General features: G+C 47.7%; 1 protein-coding gene across 2 annotated transcripts in view; it reads right to left on the bottom strand.

Moving 5' to 3' along the window:
* Positions 1-2,784: 2,784 nt before the first annotated feature.
* The window catches only part of SLX9 (SLX9 ribosome biogenesis factor), a 39,700-nt gene continuing 22,165 nt past the window's right edge, over positions 2,785-20,319 (bottom strand). For both annotated transcript variants that reach the window (XM_064433763.1, XM_064433765.1), the window contains exons 3-6: positions 10,868-10,936; positions 7,672-7,825; positions 4,724-4,792; positions 2,785-3,393 (exon numbers count right to left, since the gene is read on the bottom strand). In XM_064433763.1, the coding sequence (XP_064289833.1) occupies positions 3,267-3,393; positions 4,724-4,792; positions 7,672-7,825; positions 10,868-10,936 (419 nt within the window). In that variant the 3' untranslated portion in view covers positions 2,785-3,266. The remainder of the gene's footprint in view (positions 3,394-4,723; positions 4,793-7,671; positions 7,826-10,867; positions 10,937-20,319) is intronic.

Raw genomic sequence — 20,319 nt, 5'->3', positions numbered from 1 at the left:
GAAGGAAGAAGGACGTAGGCTATGTGCTCACAGCCCAAGGGATTTCCTAGGGTTGGACTGTGTGTGTGTGACTCACTGCACCTTTCCAGGCTGTGCTGCTGCCCTGATGCAAGCCCTGCTCCAGCAGGAACCAGCCAATGGGCCATCGCCGGTACCACGATGAAACGTGGGAGTAGGAAGAGCAGGGATATTAAAAAATATCCCTGCACACCAACAACACTACCCAGGAGCTGATGGGAAGGGAGAATCCCCTTCCACCCACTGCTCTGTGTGTAGCTGAAAATATCCACTGGTACCACCAGATGGACAGGATACCCTGGCTCCCACTTGCAGGCACAGCTCTGTGAACAGCCTTCAAAGGCGAAATCCCCAACAAGAAAGAGAACAGCTCAAAAAAGTAGCCCCAAATTTCTCCAGAGCCGAGCTGAGATGCATTCACTGCTTACTCACTTCTTGCCAAGTCTGGAGCTGCCGGGTTGGGCCCCCACCCACCCCTCTGGCACAACTACTCCTTACAGCTTGGAAGCTATTTTTTTCCCACCCTGCTATCTAGAAAAGAAAAAAAAAGGCGTGAAAGCTTTTATCATCCTGAAAACATGCCAACTGCGAAGGCGACTCTGTGTCTCAGACGCCTGTTTCCTGGCAGATTTTAAGTCCTTTGCTCAACTGCTCGGATGGCGGGGGCAGGAGATGCCTGCAGCAGCAGGCTGTGAACTGGAGCTCTAAACACTCACATATTTAACTGCTGCTGAATTCCTGGGGGACCAACAATTCCAAACACAGGGCTCAGAGCTGCACACACAGCCAAGTGGGTGCCAGCCCATCCAAGGGCCACCAGGCTGGGTACAGGAGGTACTGAGGGGGGGCACTGGCCCAACACCTCCACGTGGGGACAGCTACCAGGCAGTAAAAAGGCTGGGGGTCACCTTGCTCAGCACCTCTACCAGATCAGTCACCCCTGTGCTTCCCACATAATGAGGCTTCAGCTCTGTTGGCTCCCAGAGGTTTGAAGGGAAAGAACGGGATTCAGCAAGCAGGCTGAGCAAGGAGAAAGTGCTGGACAACTCCACTGCTGGTGTCCAAATTTCCAGTGACCAGCTCGGGCCGCAGCCACCTAAAGGTGCTGGGAAATCCACTAGCAGCCTGAGGGGTAGTGACCCTACCTTGGTGCCAGCCCCGAAAGACCTACACACACAGAGCCCTTCATGACAGCAATGCCTTTGAGGGCTCCAAAGTGCTTGGAGCTGGTTTTGCAGAGGTATATCCAAGTTTTGAGTAGGACCCAGGGATTTTTCCATACCACCTCACGTCATCACCAGCGTGGGGAGTAGGGAGTCTCTGGCTTGCAGTCGAAGAAAAACATAGCAGCATTGTCTCGTTCATTGTCTCAGGGTCTGGGTGAGCATTTCTGCACATCAATCACCCCCTCTTTTGTACTCTTTTGTTATTAACATTGTTGCTGTTACTGTTCCTTTTCTTATCTCATTGTTTCCAGTTTCCATCCTCCTTTGTACTTAGAATCACAGAACAAGAGAATTATTCAATGGTTGGGTTGGAAAGAGCCTTAAAGTTCATCCAGTTCCAACACCCCACCATGGGCAGGAACACTCTCTACTAGACCAGGCTGCTCCAAGCCCCATCCAAACTGACCTTGAACACTTCCAGGGATGGGGCAGCCACAGCTGCTCTGGGCAACCGGTGCCAGGGCCTCAGCAGCCTCACAGGGAACAATTTCTTCCCAATATCCCAATATCTAACCCAGCCCTCTGGCAGTGTGAAGCCATTCTCTCTTGTCCTGGTGCTGCAGGCCCTTGTCCACAGCCCCTCTCCTGCTCTTTTTGAACACCTACAGGCAATGAGGGTGGGAGGGCTCAGCTTTCTCTTGTCCAGGCTGAACAACCTCAATTCTTGAATGTCTTTGCCTTCTCCATCTCCCACCTTCTCTCCCTTTCTGCGCAGGAATGGCTGCACCAGGGGCTGGCCAGCCTGAGAGCCACAGAATGGAGGATGGGACAGAGTCAGCATCTCTCTGCCAGCAGGAAGCTCCTGCCAGGCCCTGTGGGAAGAGGAGTGGCATTCTCTAACAGGCAGAGTCAGCAACAGCGTCTGCACTGCCAGAGCCAAGAGGCACCAGACAAAGCCTTTGTTTAACAGTGCCAGCCTAGAGACAACAGCAGCAGCATTACTACTGAGGCAAGACAAGTGTGATCAAGGTGCCAGCCACCTCCACTGAAGCTGGTTTCAGGCACTAACTTGGGTCAGAGTCAACTGCAGCAGGCTGCTTTCCCAAGGTTAAGAAGCTTCATTAAACTTTTTTTAATGGCTCAAAAGACAGCACTGGTATTTTTGGATGTCAAATTAGGATCATCTCTAATAGGGAATGGCCCTGCCTTCAGTTGTGCTCCATGAAAATTCACTGGGGTTTTGTGAGCATTGGTGTTTGGTAAAGGAAAAGCCTGCTCCAGAGGTTCCCAATCCCAAAAATGACCAGCTCAAGTTCACAGCCTGCAGGCTGAACATGTTTTGGGATGCTTCCTACAGGGCAAGCCAAACACAGCACAAAGGCTGAAAGGGATGAGCATCACTCACAGGAAGCCCCTTCAGGGCAGGAGGAAGGCAAGTTCTGAGTTAGACATGATCTGCAGTCATTTGTCATTGCTTGTAGCAGTCTCCTGATTCACTGCACACATGGAAAGAACAATTATTTTAAGTTATTTTTCCAGAGAAAGAAATAAACTCGTATTTTGATTCTTATTTACCAAAACAAGAGCCAGACAAACTCAGTGCTGTATGAAAGTGTGTTTATTCCAAAGCTAAATTTCTCACAGAAAACAATCTCTATGAACAGCAGCACTGGTCATGACAAACTCCAACAGCCTCCTGGGCTTGGGGTCCTGAACAGAGCAAGCAAGAACCTCTTCTCAAAGTTGCCAGGGAGAGAGGGGGAATGACAGAAAACAGACGCATGGCCGTTTGGCACAATTTCAGAAACCATACCTGCTCACAAGAAGAGCAAATGTATGAAGACACTTTGCAGAGAGATCAATGCCTGCACAGGAATCTCTCAGAACACCCTGCTCCGTGCAGCCTGCCTGTGAAGAGCAGCTGCCCCTGTCAGGAGAGAGCTGCATTATTCCTGCAGACAGCAAGCAGGGCTCTTGGTTTCCATCATCTGCTGAACTGCTTCCAAGGACCCAAGAGGCTGGGATGTCGTGCCAGGGATGTGCTCCTCTGCAGCCTGTGTATGTCTGGGCCCAGCTGAAGCTCTAGAGGGGTTCCCCTTCTTCCCCCCGCCTCAGCCTCTCGGAGAGATGCTTGCTGATGGCCAGGAGGGGGTTGGCTCTGTACTGGGGATCGCTGATAACCTCTTGAAACCGAGCCACTTCCTCCTCTCTGAGGAAAGAAAAACAACACACCAGTTCTCTAAGTGCCTCATGTGAAAGGAACTAAGCAGATAAGGACCAGCTCATAAAGTAGCAGATTTCTGCTGAGACAGAGTGATCCTGAGTGTAAATCTCAGAGAAAGACAGCGCAAGAATAAACCTAATTTAGCCAAGGGCAAAGCTCGAATTGCTGCCAGCTCCATGGGAGCCAGGGACTTTGATCTCATGCCACAGAGACACAAACAATCACGACAGTGTCCAGCATCACTTGGGAATGGTTTTTTCTAGAGCTTTTTCCCTAGTAAACCAGAAACAAGAGACTGTGGATCTGGTGAATTACTGGAAATGAAAATTACTTCAGATTGCACCAGCACAACATCAAATTCTCTTTAGAGAGCTCCTCTGCTGACTCTCTTTATTGCTGAACCTTGAGCCTTGGTAATCCTACATGCAACACTAGCTGGGCACCATGGGAAGAGTGTGACAGAATTACCTCTGCATGCCTGGTCACAGCTGCTTCCTGGGGAAATGGCCTCATCTCAAAAAGCAAGCAAGCAGGGAGGGACAAGAACAGAGCAGGAGTATGAAAAAAAACCCTGTGAGTTTTCACACAGACACATGCACTACAGCATCCTCATCTCCCTCAGACTGCCAGGCTCTCCACAGCCTCGCCAGACAAACACTTGGTAGTGATCAGCTACTTCCCTCCCCTTCAATGCTCCTGCCAGAGAAACGGAGGAGCCAATGCTCCTGAAGCTTGGCTTGGGGTATTAAGGTGAGGCTTAGGGAACCTCTCATCCAAACTAATATCTTGGGAGAGAAACCTCAAACCTTCTCCAAATTTTTCCCTCCCAAGAAGCACAGACTTGCCAGACCACCAAAAGCAAAGCAAGGCAGAACTGAGTGAGAAAGGCATCCCAGCACCAGCACTGGCCTGCTTCTGACAGAGAAGGCATTCATGGAGAGCAGTGCTGCATCTGTAGCCTGACTGTTCAGCCTCAGTTTGAAGCTGAATGGCTCAAAACTGACAGAAATCCAGGAAACAAGAAAGCAAACACTGCCAGATCACAGAGTCTAGCCCTAGGAGAGCTGTGCTGAGGGAAAATGAAGTTCTTGATGGCAGTATAAACTATCCAACAGATAGGGAATAAGGAGTTGCCAGACCAAGTTCAGGAGTTACTTGGACACATTTAAGTTCTCCCTCCTTGTTGATATTCAAAAGCCATGTGGACTTGGCTCTTGAGCCAAGGGTTAGACCAGGTCACCCTCACAGGTCCCTTCCAGTCTCAGCCATTCCGTGAGGCTCAGCAGGAACTGGACACTGACAGCTGGGTACTTACAGGACCTGATGTTTCTGGGCTTGTTTCATCAGACAGAAGTCTGCTGGTTCTGCCTTTGCTTTTATCTGGCTATGGAGAGAAAAAACAAAACAAGTGAGTGTTAGAGCATTAATTTAGCCATGGCTGTGTAGATGGAAAGAGTCCAGGGGTTCTGCATCTGCCTTTCCAGAAAGAACAGGTAATTAATTGTCCTGCATGGAAATTCTCCTGAAAGGCAATTATTTCCACAGCCAGGTATTGCAGGGAAATGCAAACTCCTTTCACCCGAGGCTGAGAGAGCAGGAGGCATTACAGGAAAACCAGATCACTCAGAGCCAGCACTGGTCAATAGCTGTCCATGCCCAGATCACTTTCTGCTTATCAGTGACCTCCAGGTCAAACTGATCCCATTGCTTAGAGCAAAGACTCCATGGAACCTCCCCTCCCCGCCACACGTGTCACCTCTGCACAGCTCATGTTCCCTCCTGCTGACACTGCAGAGCTCCAGCCTCCACAGCCACCATGGGAACACCAGGGATGCTCAGCAAGAGGAGGGAGCTGCCAGCCCTGCTCTGGTTCCTGCAGTGGGATCACTGGGATATAACGTGCTATAATGCAGGATGGTGCATGTGTGCATGAGAGGCACAGCAGCAGACACAGATCTGGCACCTCTCTATGCATTCCTTATTCCTGGGCAAAGTCCAAGGAGACCAGAGGTGCAATACCATCCCTCGTGACGCCCGATGCCAAGCAGCAGCAGAGATTTACCACAAAGCCAGCACTAAGCCCCAGCAAGGGACACACAGGAAGCACAGAGATTGCTTTTGGGACTTGTGAGAGGAGCTGCCAGTAGAACTGGACATTAGGAGAGGAGAAGAAATTTCCATTTTTCAAGATTTCAGAGATACAAAAGCTAACAGAAGAGAGAGGCTGGGAAAAGGCTGTGCCTCTGTGGGGTAGTGTTAGGTTTGTTTTTCTCAGGCCAGATCTTATAAACCCTCAAAAGGGAACCTAACACACCCAAGGATAGCTTAGCTATTACCTTTTGGGGGCAAATAATAAGCAGGATGGCTTCTGCTGCAGTGTTAGAAACAAAAAGGTTTAATAAAAGGCAAAATAACAAACAGAAAAACTCGGGCCAGGCACAGAGGTCTGCCCCTGGTATAAACACCTCACAAAAGCCACTTAGTTCTTTTGTTCTCTTCTTTTCTACCTGATGGGCCAGGCGGGACTTTTTGGCTTCTATCCAATTAGATGACCCCGAGTTTTTGGTGAAGTCTCTGAGGTGCTATGAGGTGGCTTTTCACCTAATCGTTGAGAGAAACTTCTGGGCTTCTTCCCTTTTTTGGGGGACAAAGGCTAGCTTTGCCACTCTGTCATTAGGGGGCATACTCCTACAGGGTAGCTCCTCCCCAATTTGCCCTGAAGCAGAGCCCCAGCACACAGGCCAAGGGCGTGAAAGAAATCCCCCCTCTCTGTTGGAGGAATATTCCCATAATGGTAGGTGCTGGGGGCTATGGCCACCTCCACCTGATCTGCCCCAAAGGTCAGGAAACACAAAAATTTCTCACCTCCTCTTCATGACAGCAGGACCTGGTACCTTGTTACAGTAACCTCCTCTTCCTACTCCCTTCTCTGGCATGCTACCCTCCCTCCTCTTATTTTGCCTTTTCCCCCTCCATTCTTCCTTTCTTCTTACTCCCCTTGCCTCACATTCCTTCACATCACTCACTTCCATCACCCACTTCTATTCAATCAGTTCCTGCTCATGTTCCTCTCCTCTCCCTCTTCTCATTTTTAACAGCTCAGCACAGGAACAGCTTCTGGTCCTAGTTTGCCTGGAATGCTCACAGAAGCTCAGGAAAATCCTTTCTCAAGCTGGATGGCAGCCTTGGTCACCAGAGCAGGGCTTGCCAAACCTCTGTGTGCCACCAAGTCACCATGGCAGTCCCTTCAGAGGTGGGCAGCTCTGCAGAGGGTGACAAAGCCTAAAGGAAAGTTATCCTGGAGTACATTTCCTGCTGGATTTCCCCTCAAAATCACCAGCATGCTGCCGGTTCGCTTGGACCCTGTTAGCAGCTCAGCTTCATTACACTTCATTGCCTTCATTCATTATAAAACAGAATAAAAACCTCCCTGTAATGCGCTTTTACCCTGCAGGAGATCAAATTCCTGGAGAATCTAATCTTTTATTAATACTGCTGACAAATCACCAGAGTATTACCCTTCCTTTCTGTAATGATTCAAATCCTATAAAGGCCTCCTCTGATTATTTCAAACACTCCTATGCAGACATTTGGGAAGCCAGCAAGGGGAAGAAGAGCCTGTAGCTCCCCCATGCCAGTACCAAGGGAGGCTGGTTTGGGGTTAGCAGGTCACAGGCACTGTAGGTGACATCAGCCCACGTCAAACTCCCACCTCCACTGTGCCAGCTTGGGATTCTAAAAGGAGAGGCTTCTGGCAGAGGTCTGGGATAGGGAGCGAGGGAGCTGACAGTGCACAGGGAACTCAGCCATGCTCTTGGCTGAAGCCACTCTACAAAACAAAGATTCTGGCCACAGCACAAAAGGCACTGCTCAAAGGCTTGAAGTGTCTCAGGACAAAGTCTGGATGAAGGCCTGGAAGGATGGAATGTCAGGCTGCAACGCCACAAGATGAGGTTATCAGTGAGCTCAGCAGCATCACAATGTGGACACCTATGTGCCACTCCTGCAAATCCCAGGATATCTGAATGCTCCCAGCCTGTCTCATGCCAAGCCTCATCCAAGCAATATGGCTCTCAGCTGTGGGTTCAGAAGACACATTTCATCTTTTTTTACTGTGTCAAATGAAGCATGAAAAGGCTAAAATAGAGTTGCCAATGAGACCCTGCTCTCCTGACCATGGCCTGCAGCTACAAGCTGAGCTGAAGGCCCCTTCACCGTGCAGGAAGAAGGGAAATACACAGCCCATCTCCAAATGGCACATACCTTTTGAGAGGCTTCCTTCCCCTGGCACCTGCGGTCAGGCAGGAGAGCTCAGGCAGGGCTTCCATCAAGGGCTGCATGTCTCCCACCACAGGTGTTGCTTTCCGCTTCGCTTCAGCTTTTAGCTTTTGCTTGGCCATCTTCACACTTTCTATTTCTGTATCAGAAACAAGGCATTACTGGAAGAAGGGGAAACACCTGCAGGAGATAACCCTTGAGCTAAGAAATTCATAAGTTGTTTTACCATTTACAACAGGCCAGAAGTGATTTAAACCAGAGAAAAAATGAACAAAATGCAGCTGGGTCATGCCCTCTATTGATGCATTAGATTGTAACTGTATACATCCCTTCTGACATTGCAATGGCAAGTGAAATTCCCAGATTTTCTCTGTTTGCATCCTTTACACTGTTCACTGCTCACAGCAAAACAGCACAGGAGTCCTGGTGTGACAAAAACCACACTGACCTTGCATGGAATTGGGAAACAAGAGGGGAAGGGACAACCCAAATACAGCCAACTCCAAATCTGGCATTAAACAGGCACAGCCCCCTCCCTGTGTTGCTGTTGGGACCAAACAACAGTCTCCTAGCACAGGCAGGAAAGATGGACTAAATGTCAGTTGTTTACTTAGTTTGAAGCGAGTCAAGGCTCCAACTCAATGACTCATTGTGGAGTGCAAGCAGTCAGATGCTGGATAAAGTGGACCCTTGGAAAAGCTCTGCACCAAGAGGCAGATGCACATGGCTTTTCTCACGACCAGGTTTCCTGGTCTCCCAGCAGCAGCTCTGACAAGAGTGTGGCACAGAAAGCTCCACAAATGTTACATTTGACTCCTTCTTTCTCTTAGGAGGTGGGCATTAAAAGCCACAGGTTCTGCCTCAGTCCTCGGGGCTCCCTGATGTGGCACTAAGTTCCACAGCTGCTCACACTTCCCAAAGCCAGCAGTTTCCAGGCTGAGCACCAGCAGAATATGTCCTTTAGGACAGCCCACAAAAGCCCAGCACTGCAACAGGCCTGAAGCTGAACTCCAAAATGCCCCACCTGACCCACAAATCCCTTGGACAGCTGCAAGGATGAGCCTCAGTGCTGAGCTACAAACTCCTTGTGTGGACATGACAGTGTGCCAGAAGCCATGGGGCTGAGTTGGTGACACAGGGATGCCAACAGCTCCCAAGGCAGCATGGCCACAGAAGCCAGAAGTGTTTTTGGTGGGAACACAAAAGCAGCCAATCCCACTCACAGACCACAATCCTGGGTCTGATCCTGCTTCCACAGTCAAGGAAGCAGAACTCAAATTCAGTGGCTGCTCCTTTAATAGCTTTGCCTTGCTTGTTCTCCAACTCAGCTGAGTAGAAGAGCAACAGTTTTTCATGAACTGCAGTTCTGCTGCACATGGATGTTTGTGACAAATCAGGATTGGAAACACTTCTCCTCACAGCAATCCCTGCCAAGAACACAGCTTTCTGTTCTGCATTACTTCTTTTTTTGGTCTGGCTTTATGAAGCTGACTACTTCAGTGCTTTCATAAACAGTATGTGCTGAAAATTTTCAGACACCTGATTCTGCGCAAACATCCCAAATTCTTTTCCTATGAAGTCTTGTTCATCTGAGGAGCCAGGCAATATATGTATTTTTAAATGTGCATACTTCTAATGTCTGAAGCATTACCTAAGTTTTTTCCCCTCTCTAGTGTCTCCTAAGATTACTTATTGGAATGGAAGAAAGTTTTGCATTTGTACTACTGGGCTGATCTTTGGTTCCCAGGCGTCTTGGCATCCAGTGTCACAAAAGCAGCCCTGGGACAAGAAGGAACAACAAACTCAGATTTAGGAAAACAGAGATGTAGTGGTAACTTCAGCAGTCCAAGCTGGGTTCTCTTGTGGGGGACACAAAGCTCTTTCTCCACAAAGAACTGGCAGAGTTTTTAGGTACTTCTGTGCCTGTAAAGCACTTCTAACATCTGATATCTCCTAAGACAGGTAATTCAGCCTGGAGTTTACTGTCTTGGTCTTCTTCTCAAAGCAAAGTCTCTGCATTTCACTTGTATTCCCTCAGTAATTTCAGAGCCAAGAGAAAGAGGCCACAGCAGGGCCAAAATAGCACACATGATCTTGGGAAAGACTGATGCTACAAGGGCTTCAGGAGGCTGGATTAAGACCGTGTAGGGATCCTGCTCCGGGGCTTTTCCAAAGCAGCTGACCTTGACTAGCAAAGCCATCTGTGTTCTGTGTCCAAGCAAGATGTCCAGGCACTCAGCAGCTGCTGGCTGGTTGTTTGGGAGGAGGTTTCCTTCACACTCATGTGAGTTAAATTCATACCTTTTTATCCAAGAAGAGCCAGACACACCTTCAGTGCAGTTGGTGAAATCAAGGTTAATGAGCTTGGGTTCAGAGCTCAGGCACAGAGATCATTTGGTCTAGCACAAAGCCACATCCCTTTGCCCCCAAAATAGTCTGTGTCCAACTCTGTTGGGCAAGAAGGTGTTAGGACAAAAGCCTGTGCCAAGAACAGCTTCAGGTGACACAAGGAACCCCTCTGCCACACTGGGTACGACAGCATAGTCCTCTACTGTGCTAAGAAACTCCAAAAATAGGAAAAGAGAAGCATTTCTGCCATGGGCTGGGTTTGTTCAGCTCATATTTCACTGCCTCGAGAAAGGCCAGACTGTCTGGTGAGCGGGTTCACTGACCTGCAGCATGTGGGAAAGAGCAGTAACACAGCCAGCAGTGTCCAGAGCTCTCCCTCACTGAGGGGGCAGGAGAGCCCACTGTAGGGTCTCACCACAGAGGTCTGGGTTAGCTGGTGGCAGCGTGGAGCTCAGCTCCAGCCTGTCCTGCCATCCCCACGGCTCCTGGGTGAGGAGGAGCTGCACTAGACAGCTACTCACATCTGTACCAGAGTTTTGAAAGATAGAAAAATATGCTAAACTTACATGGGCACAATGCCCTTCTGGATAAACAAAGGGTTTATGCAGTCACATGTATTACACATGGTAAAAAATCAAAAGTAGAACTGGGGCATGACTAAGTCTTGGTGCTAAACACTGAGAAACAATACCTGGAAATTTTATGCCAGTGCTGGGGAGGGATGAAGATTGCTGAGAAGCATTCAGCTTCTTTCCAGCACTGTCACCCAAACCCAGAGTACAGAGATCCATCAGAACTATGCTCTGTGATACCGTGTCACAGGAATACTCACTCTGCAGCCATCTTTCCTTCCTCAGCTTCATCTTCTCTTTTTTAGAAAGTATTGTTTTTTCTTCCAAACCTAGAAGAGAAGAGACATGAGATGGAGCCTGGCTCCTGCATAACAGATTCTTGAAGCTTTTCAACCTGCTGGCACAGCAGGCAGGCTGCAGGCAGATCCAGAGGCTACCCTGCACCCCAACTTTTAGCCAAACAAATCAAAACTGCCTGGCTGTGAGTCAAAAAACAAAAGCAAATAAGCAGATCAGATCATCAGCATAGCATCACAGAATGGTATGGATTGGAAAGGACCTCGAAGTTCATCCCATTTCAAACCCCCCCTGCTGTAGGCCCCACAACAGCTTGTTCCAAGCCCAGTTCAACCTGGCCTTGAACACTTCCAGGGATGGGGCAGCCACAGCTCCTCTGGGCAACCTGTGCCAGGGCCTCACAAGGAGAAACTTCTGGAATATATCCAGGGCAGCCCTAAGGAGGAGCTGGTCACTAACAGCATGTAAAAAAAAACCTAGTACCTACTATTTACCAAATTCAGTATTTGGAAAGCAGCTGTTGAACACTAATATCCAATATAAAGTAAAATACCATCACAAATATTTTTACTGGAGATCTGTTGCAAGTGCTATAAAATGATATCTTATCTCACGTGTTTAAAACAAAATTGACTTTAGCCAACTTTTCTCCTGACATGTGCTGGAAATACCAGAATTCCAATAGAGTGACAAGCTCCCCAAAGATCACGCCATTCATTTTAGCTTCTTCTTAAGTCTGGGGAAGAAAATTACCCCTTCCTCCCCCTCCAACAGAAAGAGAAGAAAGGGCTTCAATACAATTACGAAAACAACTCACTAAGAATAACTTCTCTGAAGCTACAGATCCTTTATGATGATTTCAACAAAAGCATCCTTTAATACTTTCTTAAGAACAGAACAAACCTGCTGGGGCTAAGGCGACCTTCCCATGAAACCAACATTCACCACCATGTTTTGAGTTTCTAAGACAGGGAGAATGAAGTTGGAGCTTCCACAGCCTCATTTCCCAGAAAAACAAATTCCCCAAAAGCACTTACTAAAACCACATTTGTTGTGGTGTCAAAACAGATGCTGAAAGAATAAATTGCATGATCCAATAACCAACTCTTGAGTTACACCCACCTCCGATCACCCCACATTTCTGTGGTTTCAGGGGAAAAAAGGATGAATTACAGTCAATTATCACATACACAGTATTATTATGGAATTATTATCCCACCCCAATGATCTCCAGAAGGCTGCCTGCACAGACACCACAGCTGCTCCAGCCTGCCCAAATTTCAGCCATGGCAGTGCTGGGAAGATCTGCCCCTCATCTGGAAACACACTCATGACTTCACTGGAAAAACATCGTCTGGCAGCATTTGTTAATGAAAATAAAAAGGCCCAATTCAGCCAGCTGGCCAACCCTAGTAATAACAGCAATTCAGGTTCGGCTTGGTGGTTTTTTTTCCCCAAAACAGTAGTGGAATATTTAAGGAAGCACAAAAGCTGTTTTCCTGGCAGGAACCCATCCTTGCTGCTGGCTGGGGGAAGGTGGCCACAGATAACCAGAGGCTGCCTGAGGGCAAGGAGCTGCATCCCTGCTGTGCCAGCAGGCAGTTCCTGCCCTTTTCCATCACTTGGCTCCCTAGACATTCCAATTTCCATATCCTAGCCTGCCCTCAGAAGGCTGCTCAGCTGCTTGAAGGTGCAAAGTTGTGTTTGGCAGCTTCCAGTTGTGATGTCGAGTGCCAAAACCACTGGAAAGCCACTGGAGGACAGTGAAGGCAGAATTTAGCTAGTTAATTAACAGCACAGACTGTCCCCAAGGTAGCCTTTTGTTTTTATTTAGCTTGCAAGCACCTCTGAGATCAAGCCAAACCACAGCTCCATTTTAATTACTTTCCTGTGAAATCAGAAGGGTTTGAACACCCCTCTCCAGCCCACTGCACAGGTAATTTAACAACAATTGCCTTTGAAACCCTGTGCATGGAGGAAAGGTGAGCAAACCCCATTACATTAGCTAAGGAGAATCTCCACACTGTAAATTTGACAATTATTCGTTTTAGCAAGAAGATCTTTTTTTCTTTCTTCCCTCTGATCTGTGCAGTACAAGACATGCCGGATACAAACAGGTTAAAAAAAACCCCACAATAGCTTTTTGCCACCTACATCAAGCATTTGGTACTACTCCTGGCAATCCTCAGGATGCTGCTTTCATGACAGAGAAGCAGATTTTTGAGGATGGCTTCTTTAATTTCAGAAGTCTTGAGGGTTTTTTGGTAAAGGACTCAGAGTAAAAATAATATATATATATATATACACACACACATATATATGACTATTTTTCATTAAGAACTCCTTAGACTAAATATATATCTACAAATCCTACGTTAGAAATCCCCATTTTATCCTTTTTAGGCATTCAGAAAGAAGCTGGAGTGAGTTAAAGCTGTAACACTACAGGCTTCCCTGCCCCACTATTTAATTCTGGCTCCGCAGCCAAGAGGGTTTGACAGTTCCAGGAAACTACACTACTTGGAGCATGTGGCCATTACCAGAAATATTCAATAAACCTGTGCCATGCCACATGGACAGAGGAGGCTCCTTCAGCACCAGGCACTTGCAAGGCTCCTCCTGGGCTATCAGACATTAAGAAACAACATGTAGCATTAATTAATATTCCAAAACCCCAATGATACATAACAGTAAAGCTGTTGCTGCTCAAAACATAGTATTTTGGCAAACTGAAGTTAAATAATAACAGATGTTTTAATTTTAGCCTCAGTTGTGTAACAGCAAGAACGAGCATATGCCTACAGCTGTGGGATGAGTTAATGAAGGAAGTCAGACTACATCCAAAAGCAGAATATTGGGTGTGGTTTGGGTTGTTTTTTTTAAATTACATAGTGTCACTTGTAAATTGTGCAGTGCTCTTGTCCAATGAAAGAGCCTGGGAAATGGTAAGGACCATCTCCCGGGGCACACGCAACAGTGCTGTGACCTGGCAGCTGTCACTGCACAGCCCCTGAAGGTGTTCTTATTCCTCTAGGAACAGAGTTGAGGGACAGCACGAGCCAGGCAAAAAGCCAGCCAAGATGTCCTCTGGCAGAGAGGATGCTCCACAGCTCCCGCCCTCATCCCACCGACAGCTCCCAGTGCGTGACCTCCAGCTCCACTGCTCCCAAAACCACTGATGCACAGGGTCACGAGTGTGACCAAGGCCTGGGGGTGGCAAGGACAGGGGCTGTATCCAAACTCTTTGTCCTCTTGCTGTTAGGTGAGCCCCCAGGAACAGCTTAGTACCTGTATGTGGGCACAGAAAACCCATTTGGGTTTTGCCCAGTCTCAGCCCTGCCCACCCTGAGCAGGTTTGGGATCCAGTGCTGGAGGAAAAGGTGCCAGCTCCTGCTGGGCCAGAGCAGGTTTCTCCATGGATACAGCATTTGCTTTTCGTGATCTAAAACAAGCTACGTGATTTTTGTTCACACTTAGTAATTACACCAGGTGTTAGGAGAAAAACCTGGTGCTCTTCCTGCCCCAATGTGGAAGGTGTGAGAAACGACCCTCACTTTTAAAATTTTAAAAAGGTTTATTAAACCTTGACAAAAATTACAACAAAGGACTGAATAAGGCAAAATCACAGCACTGGGAGGCCCTCCCCATGACTACCAGCCACGTGGCTCCTCTACAAAATAGATGCTCTGCCTTTTATATCTTTAGCTCCTCTGAAAGCTTTGTCAGTCAACTCTTTCTCTGCCATCCATTGGTGGAGACTACTTTTTACATCTTGATTGGAGGTCAGGTGTTGTTGTGCCATGCCTCATGGTAACAAGCCAGCCTCCTCTAAATGTTTTGACTACTAAGGCTATGACAAGGGTGGGAGGGAAAGAGGACTATGGAATGACATATTTCAATAACATCATCATACCTTTATATGTATCTATCTACCTATGTACATCTATATTACCTCTTAATTGTGAGAGCCAATTTTTACATGACTTATCTATAACAAAGGCATCCTACAAAAAGTGGGATCTGCATTCTCTGCCCCTTCAGATGCCCTGGTTATCTGAAGCAAAGCCTACTTCCAAGCCTGGCTTGCCCCTGGAAACCCAGAGCAGCAGTGCAGCTCGTGTCCTCACGCCAAGGTCATGGCTCTGTCAGCCTGGTAAACATCCCCAGGCTCCAAGCAGCCCAGCAAGGGCACAAGGCCTCCCAGGGCAGCCCAGCTCAGCCTCAGCTCACAGGGGCACACAAGTGATGTTCCATTAGAGGGGGGAGCACATCCCCTCAGGAGGTGACCGGGAAGTCACAATGTGCACAGCAGGCTGTGAAAGGCGACTTCAGAGGCAAAGCCTGTCCTTACACACGGTGTCTGAAGTGCTGCTGGCACACTCAGCCCCTTCCACAAGGTAAAAGCACCTCCTTCTCCTCCTCTGCCCAAAGCCTTGTCCATTTTAGGTCCTCACCCTGCCCCCCTGCATGTTCTCAGCAGCCCTCCCCAGAAGAGAGGCTGCCCTTCCCAGGCTCACTCACAGACAGGCACACAGAGGATGCTCAAGGTGGCCCAGTGTGTCACTGCTCCTAAAGCCACTTGTGCTGCTGAAGGTTATTTTTATAACCAAGGCTGAAATGCCACAGGGAACCGGGATTGCTGAGCCAAGGACTGCAGAATGCCTTGTCTAAGACAGGAGCTTGGTATTGCTATTTCAGGCTCAGAGAATCAAAGAAATCATAGAATGGTTTGGGTTAGAAGGGACCTTAAAGACTAACCCATCACAAACCCCTGCCATGGGGAAAAGAAAAAAGAAAGGAAAATAAAAGGAGAGGTCTCAGTACTCCCTGACATGGAAAACTTCAAAGCCCACAAAACAAATGCAGCAAGGTTCACCCACAGACAGGTGCCCTGGGAAACACATGCCATGTCAGGGACTTACCAAGACCAGGAGTGATGTCCTTCAAGAAACAGGGCTTTCCACCTTTGGGAGAATGAGTCTGCTTACAAGAAAAGATATTTTAACCCCCCACATCCCTTTCCATGTACATGCAACAAGGGTGTGTGCACTTCATTCTACAAAAGAGTTCTCCAAAAGTATCATAAATTACACAGTGCAAATATTCTTATGTCAAGGAATGGTATGGCAAAAAAGTTGACTTTTTCCTTGCCATCACTGGCATATATTTGCTCTCTGTGCAGCCCCATAAACAATATAAATACCTGTGATCACAGTGAGTTTAGTTTTATGCCCAGCAGCTCTCAGCAAGTTCTGCTGCAGCTTCCAGACTTACAAAAGGTCACTCAGCCACAAGAGCAGCAGAGGCTACAGCATCAGTGCACCAGCCCTGGAAGCATTCAAAATGTGTGGACATGGCACATCCTCACTTCCCCAAAGACCAGCCTTCCCAGAGGTGCAGCACCCAGCCCTGGCAGAAGTTTTGCAGATATAAGCAACTCCTTGGCATTACACCCACTGTACCTGCTTCTCTGCTCCTGCAGGTCTGACAGGATCTGTAGCACCTCTGTCCCACATCTGGATGTGTGAGGCCACATCTGGAGCGATGGGGCCCCCCAGGGGAAGGGAGACACACTTGGGGGAGCTAATCCAGGTAAGGGTCACCAAGATGATTAAGGTGTGTCTTTTACTTGAGGAGAGGCTGAGACAGCTGGAGAAGAGGCCTAAAGGAAATCCTATAAATGTGCACAATACCTGATGGAAAGGAAGAAGAGGAGACAGACAGACTATTCCCAATAGTGCCCTATGACAAGAGACAAGGAGCACACACTGAACCACTTGTTTTTGGGATAATTTTTATGATTCTTTAAACTGTCAGGAGGTTATGGAGCCCCCAGGTCTCCGCCCATGGAAATATTCAAAATCTGACTAGATACAGTTCTAAACAACCTGCTTTATCTGATCAAAGTGGACCACCAAAGTAGACTCCAGTGAGTCTGCAGCACAATTTGGACAGCTGGCAAGAGTCCTTTCACAGAGGATAAAAATTTGTATTTTAGTAAAAGAGATACACACACACCATAGGTATTGGTGTGAATGTTGCAGTTTCAATAAAAGGCAGTGAGAAGAACAGAACACCATTTCTACAAAAGCTTGAACAGCAACCAATCTCTAGAATGAGATTTATTCTGAGACCAGGAGTAATTCATGTTTACCAATGGGTAAATTCTCTCCTTAGGGCTTACTAAGGGAGGTAGAATACTGAAACATTGCTATGCTTTTTGACAATGCCTTGCAGGCCTGCATTTGAAAGAGATTTCCCCCCAAATATCCTTTCTTTTCCAGCTAATAAGATTATCTTTGACTATCCTGTCCTTTGAGAAGCTTTAAAAATCAGTAGTTCAGTATCTCTGCAGTATTACACAGTGAAAGATCTAGACCTGAAATAGTTACACGACTGGATTTTATCTGGTGCTTCTTATTTATCCAAAAAACAAGAACAGTTTACCTTAATTTCCTTGTCTATTAACTGCATATTAGCTAGTAGACAATTAAATTGGCATTCCCTAGGGATGTTTTCCATCTCCAGCTACTGGTTCCTATAACCCCTCTCATACTGTTTTTGGCACCTGGTGCTTCTTTTACCTATGCCTTCATATATGCTCTTTCAGCACCTATGGGGAGGCAGCTCTGCTCAGCTCTACTTGTTATTACATTCCCAGTGGATGGATTCAGTGGAGACACTGCATCTTATCACAGAATCACAGAATGATTTGGGTTGGAAGGGCACTCAGAAATCATCTAGTTCCAACCACGCCTGCCTCAGGCAGCATTTTATGCTGCATTTCCCCTCAAAGCCAAAGCAGTGGCCTGATGGGGTGCTGGGGAAAGGTGAGAGAGCAGACAAAAAGAGGGAAGAGAGGGAAACAAAATATGGATTTAAAGATGCTCAGAGTACAGAAGGACAAAAGCACAGAGGGACAGACTTCCAAGGCACTGTCAGGTGCCACTGCAGCACTGGCAGCAGACCAGCTGCACACAGGAGGAGGTATGAGACATCACCCAGAATGAGCTGTGGAGTTGTTTCTGTTCCTCAGGGATTACAGCAAACACCAAAATCTGTTACATGCAGAGCGCCACCTTCCCCCCACTCCTACACACAATACATTCCATGGATTCATTTGTTTCTTAGTAGAAATTCCCAGTTTTCCTCATTTCCTGGAGTCAGCTTTAGCATTCAAAGCCACCTTCCTGGGAAAAACAGGCCATGGAGGGATTCAGACAGATTGCATCATCTGGAATCACTTCTTTAACTGAAATGAGGAAGGACAGGCAACCAGACCGTGTTCACTGTGCAACTTGGTGAAACAAGTGCCTGCAGGAACCACTCCCTCCATCATCTGACAAGGCAGGGATGCAGCCAGTAGCAAGAGCTACAGCTGGACCTTTCCTCAGATGGAGATGGAAAAAAGAGAGGCAGGAGGAACCCCAGGGCTCAGCCCTTCCATCCTGCTAAGCAATGACAGTGCACACTTTACCTGATGGCAAGTGTTGGGGAAAGAAAAGAAACTAATAAAACACATAAAATAAAACAGCACTGCCAGCTGGTCAAAGGAAGGGACTGTCCCACTCTGCTTTGCACTGTTGTGGCCTCACCTCGAGTCCTGTGTGCAGTTTTGGGCACCATAATACCAAAAAAGACATCAAGCTGATAAAAAGTTTCCAAAGAGGGATCACAAGGATGGGAAAGGGTCTGGAGGGGAAGTCTTATGAGGAGTGGCTTAGGTCACTTTGTTCAGCCTGGCAAGACTGAGGGGAGACTTCATTGTGGTTTTCAACATGCCCCTGAGGGCAGACACTGACCTCTTCACTCTCCTGACCAGTGACAGGACTCAAGGAAAAGGCAAGGAGCTGAGTCAGGGGAAATTTAGATTGAATAGCAGGAAAAGACCTCTAAGATCATCAAATCCAAACACCAGTGCAGGCTCCACCATCAGGCCACGTCCCTAAGCACCACAAACACCTTCTGAACACTTGCAGGGATGTGAGTCTATCACTGCCACCAAGGCAGCACCTTCCAATGCCTGACCATCCTTTTAGTCAAGAACTTTGGCCCAGTATCCAATCTAAACCCCCCTGGTGCAACATGAAGCCATTTCCTCTGGTCCCTTGCTCCCTGGGAGCAGAGCCCAAGCCCCACCTGGCTGCACCCTCCTCTCAGGGAGTTTTAGAGAGTGAGAAGGTCTCCCCTGAGCCTCCTCTTCTCCAGGCTGAGAGTCCCCCAGCTCCTCCTCATCAAGCTTTTGCTCCAGACCCTTCCCCAGCTCCACTGCCCTTCTCTGGACACGTGAATAATCTACCCCACACACACTGAGGTCAGGCTATGTGATGTTTTACACCATTGTGGCACAGGGGGAGCTGGCAGGGACCATTTCAGGGATGTAACACAGCTCCTATTAAAAGCTGCCTTTGGCCAGAGGTTTTTAAAGAATTTTAATGGACAGAATCCAATGTGAACTGGTGGCAATACTTCACAGGAGAGAAACATTTTTTTTCCATATTAAGCCACATATCCACAATGGATGGCCTCTGTAGGGCTAAGGTTGGGGTGGGAGTCAGAGCAGTGAAGAGCACCAGGGAGCAAGGAGAACAAGGTGGATTTTTTTGCACTCTCCGTGATGTGGAGGCCTGGGAGACAGACACATCTTCCACCCCGTAGCTACTCAGCTCCTCAGTCAAGTCAACCACTGGCAGATAGTCTGAGTAAGGGAGGCACTGCCATTTCCCAGGAAGCCCCTGGAAGCAAGATGTTAACTGGGATTACTCCAGCCTGGCTTCCCTGGGACGTAACCACTGAGGCAGTGTAAGGCTTCTGAAAATTTAAGATCAGCAGAGAACAATGAGCAGGAACAGGCAAGAAACAACAGCACCAGCAAAAGTGCAATGCCCAGAGTACCACTGATCAAGGGACTCATAACCATTAAAAGGCAAAAGAGAAAGCAAACACCACTCCAAGGTCCATCTACACCCTTCCTCTCAACACACACACACACACACACTGTGCCAGCCAGTAGGCAACAAACATTACTGGAATGACAAACTCTTACACTTAATTAATACATTAACTCATTTGACTGCTGAATGCCCAGTGATCAATACTTAATTACATTTCCAGGCAACAACGCCAGCCAGAAACTGCATTGAGTGGAATCTGCAATATGTAACTCCAGGGTAAAAACAAAACCATCACAAGATCAGCAATAAGTGGGAGTTACATCCAGGAGCTTCACCAGCACAGAGAGGAGAGAAAAGATCACATCACAAATGTCTCCACAGTGAAGGAGGAAGAATTGAGCCATGAAGGTCAAGAGAAGACTGTCAAAAGTGGCTGAAATCATAGTTTCAAATGACAGGAGCATAAGGACGAAGCTCTTGCAGACAGAAAAAGGGGAGAAGTGGGAACAGCAAGGGAAGGG

Source organism: Passer domesticus, chromosome 10 (assembly GCF_036417665.1).
Source record: "Passer domesticus isolate bPasDom1 chromosome 10, bPasDom1.hap1, whole genome shotgun sequence".
Classification (NCBI taxonomy): domain Eukaryota; kingdom Metazoa; phylum Chordata; class Aves; order Passeriformes; family Passeridae; genus Passer; species Passer domesticus.
The sequence above is the reverse complement of the archived record's forward strand: the minus strand, read 5'-3'. Positions and strand labels throughout refer to the sequence as shown.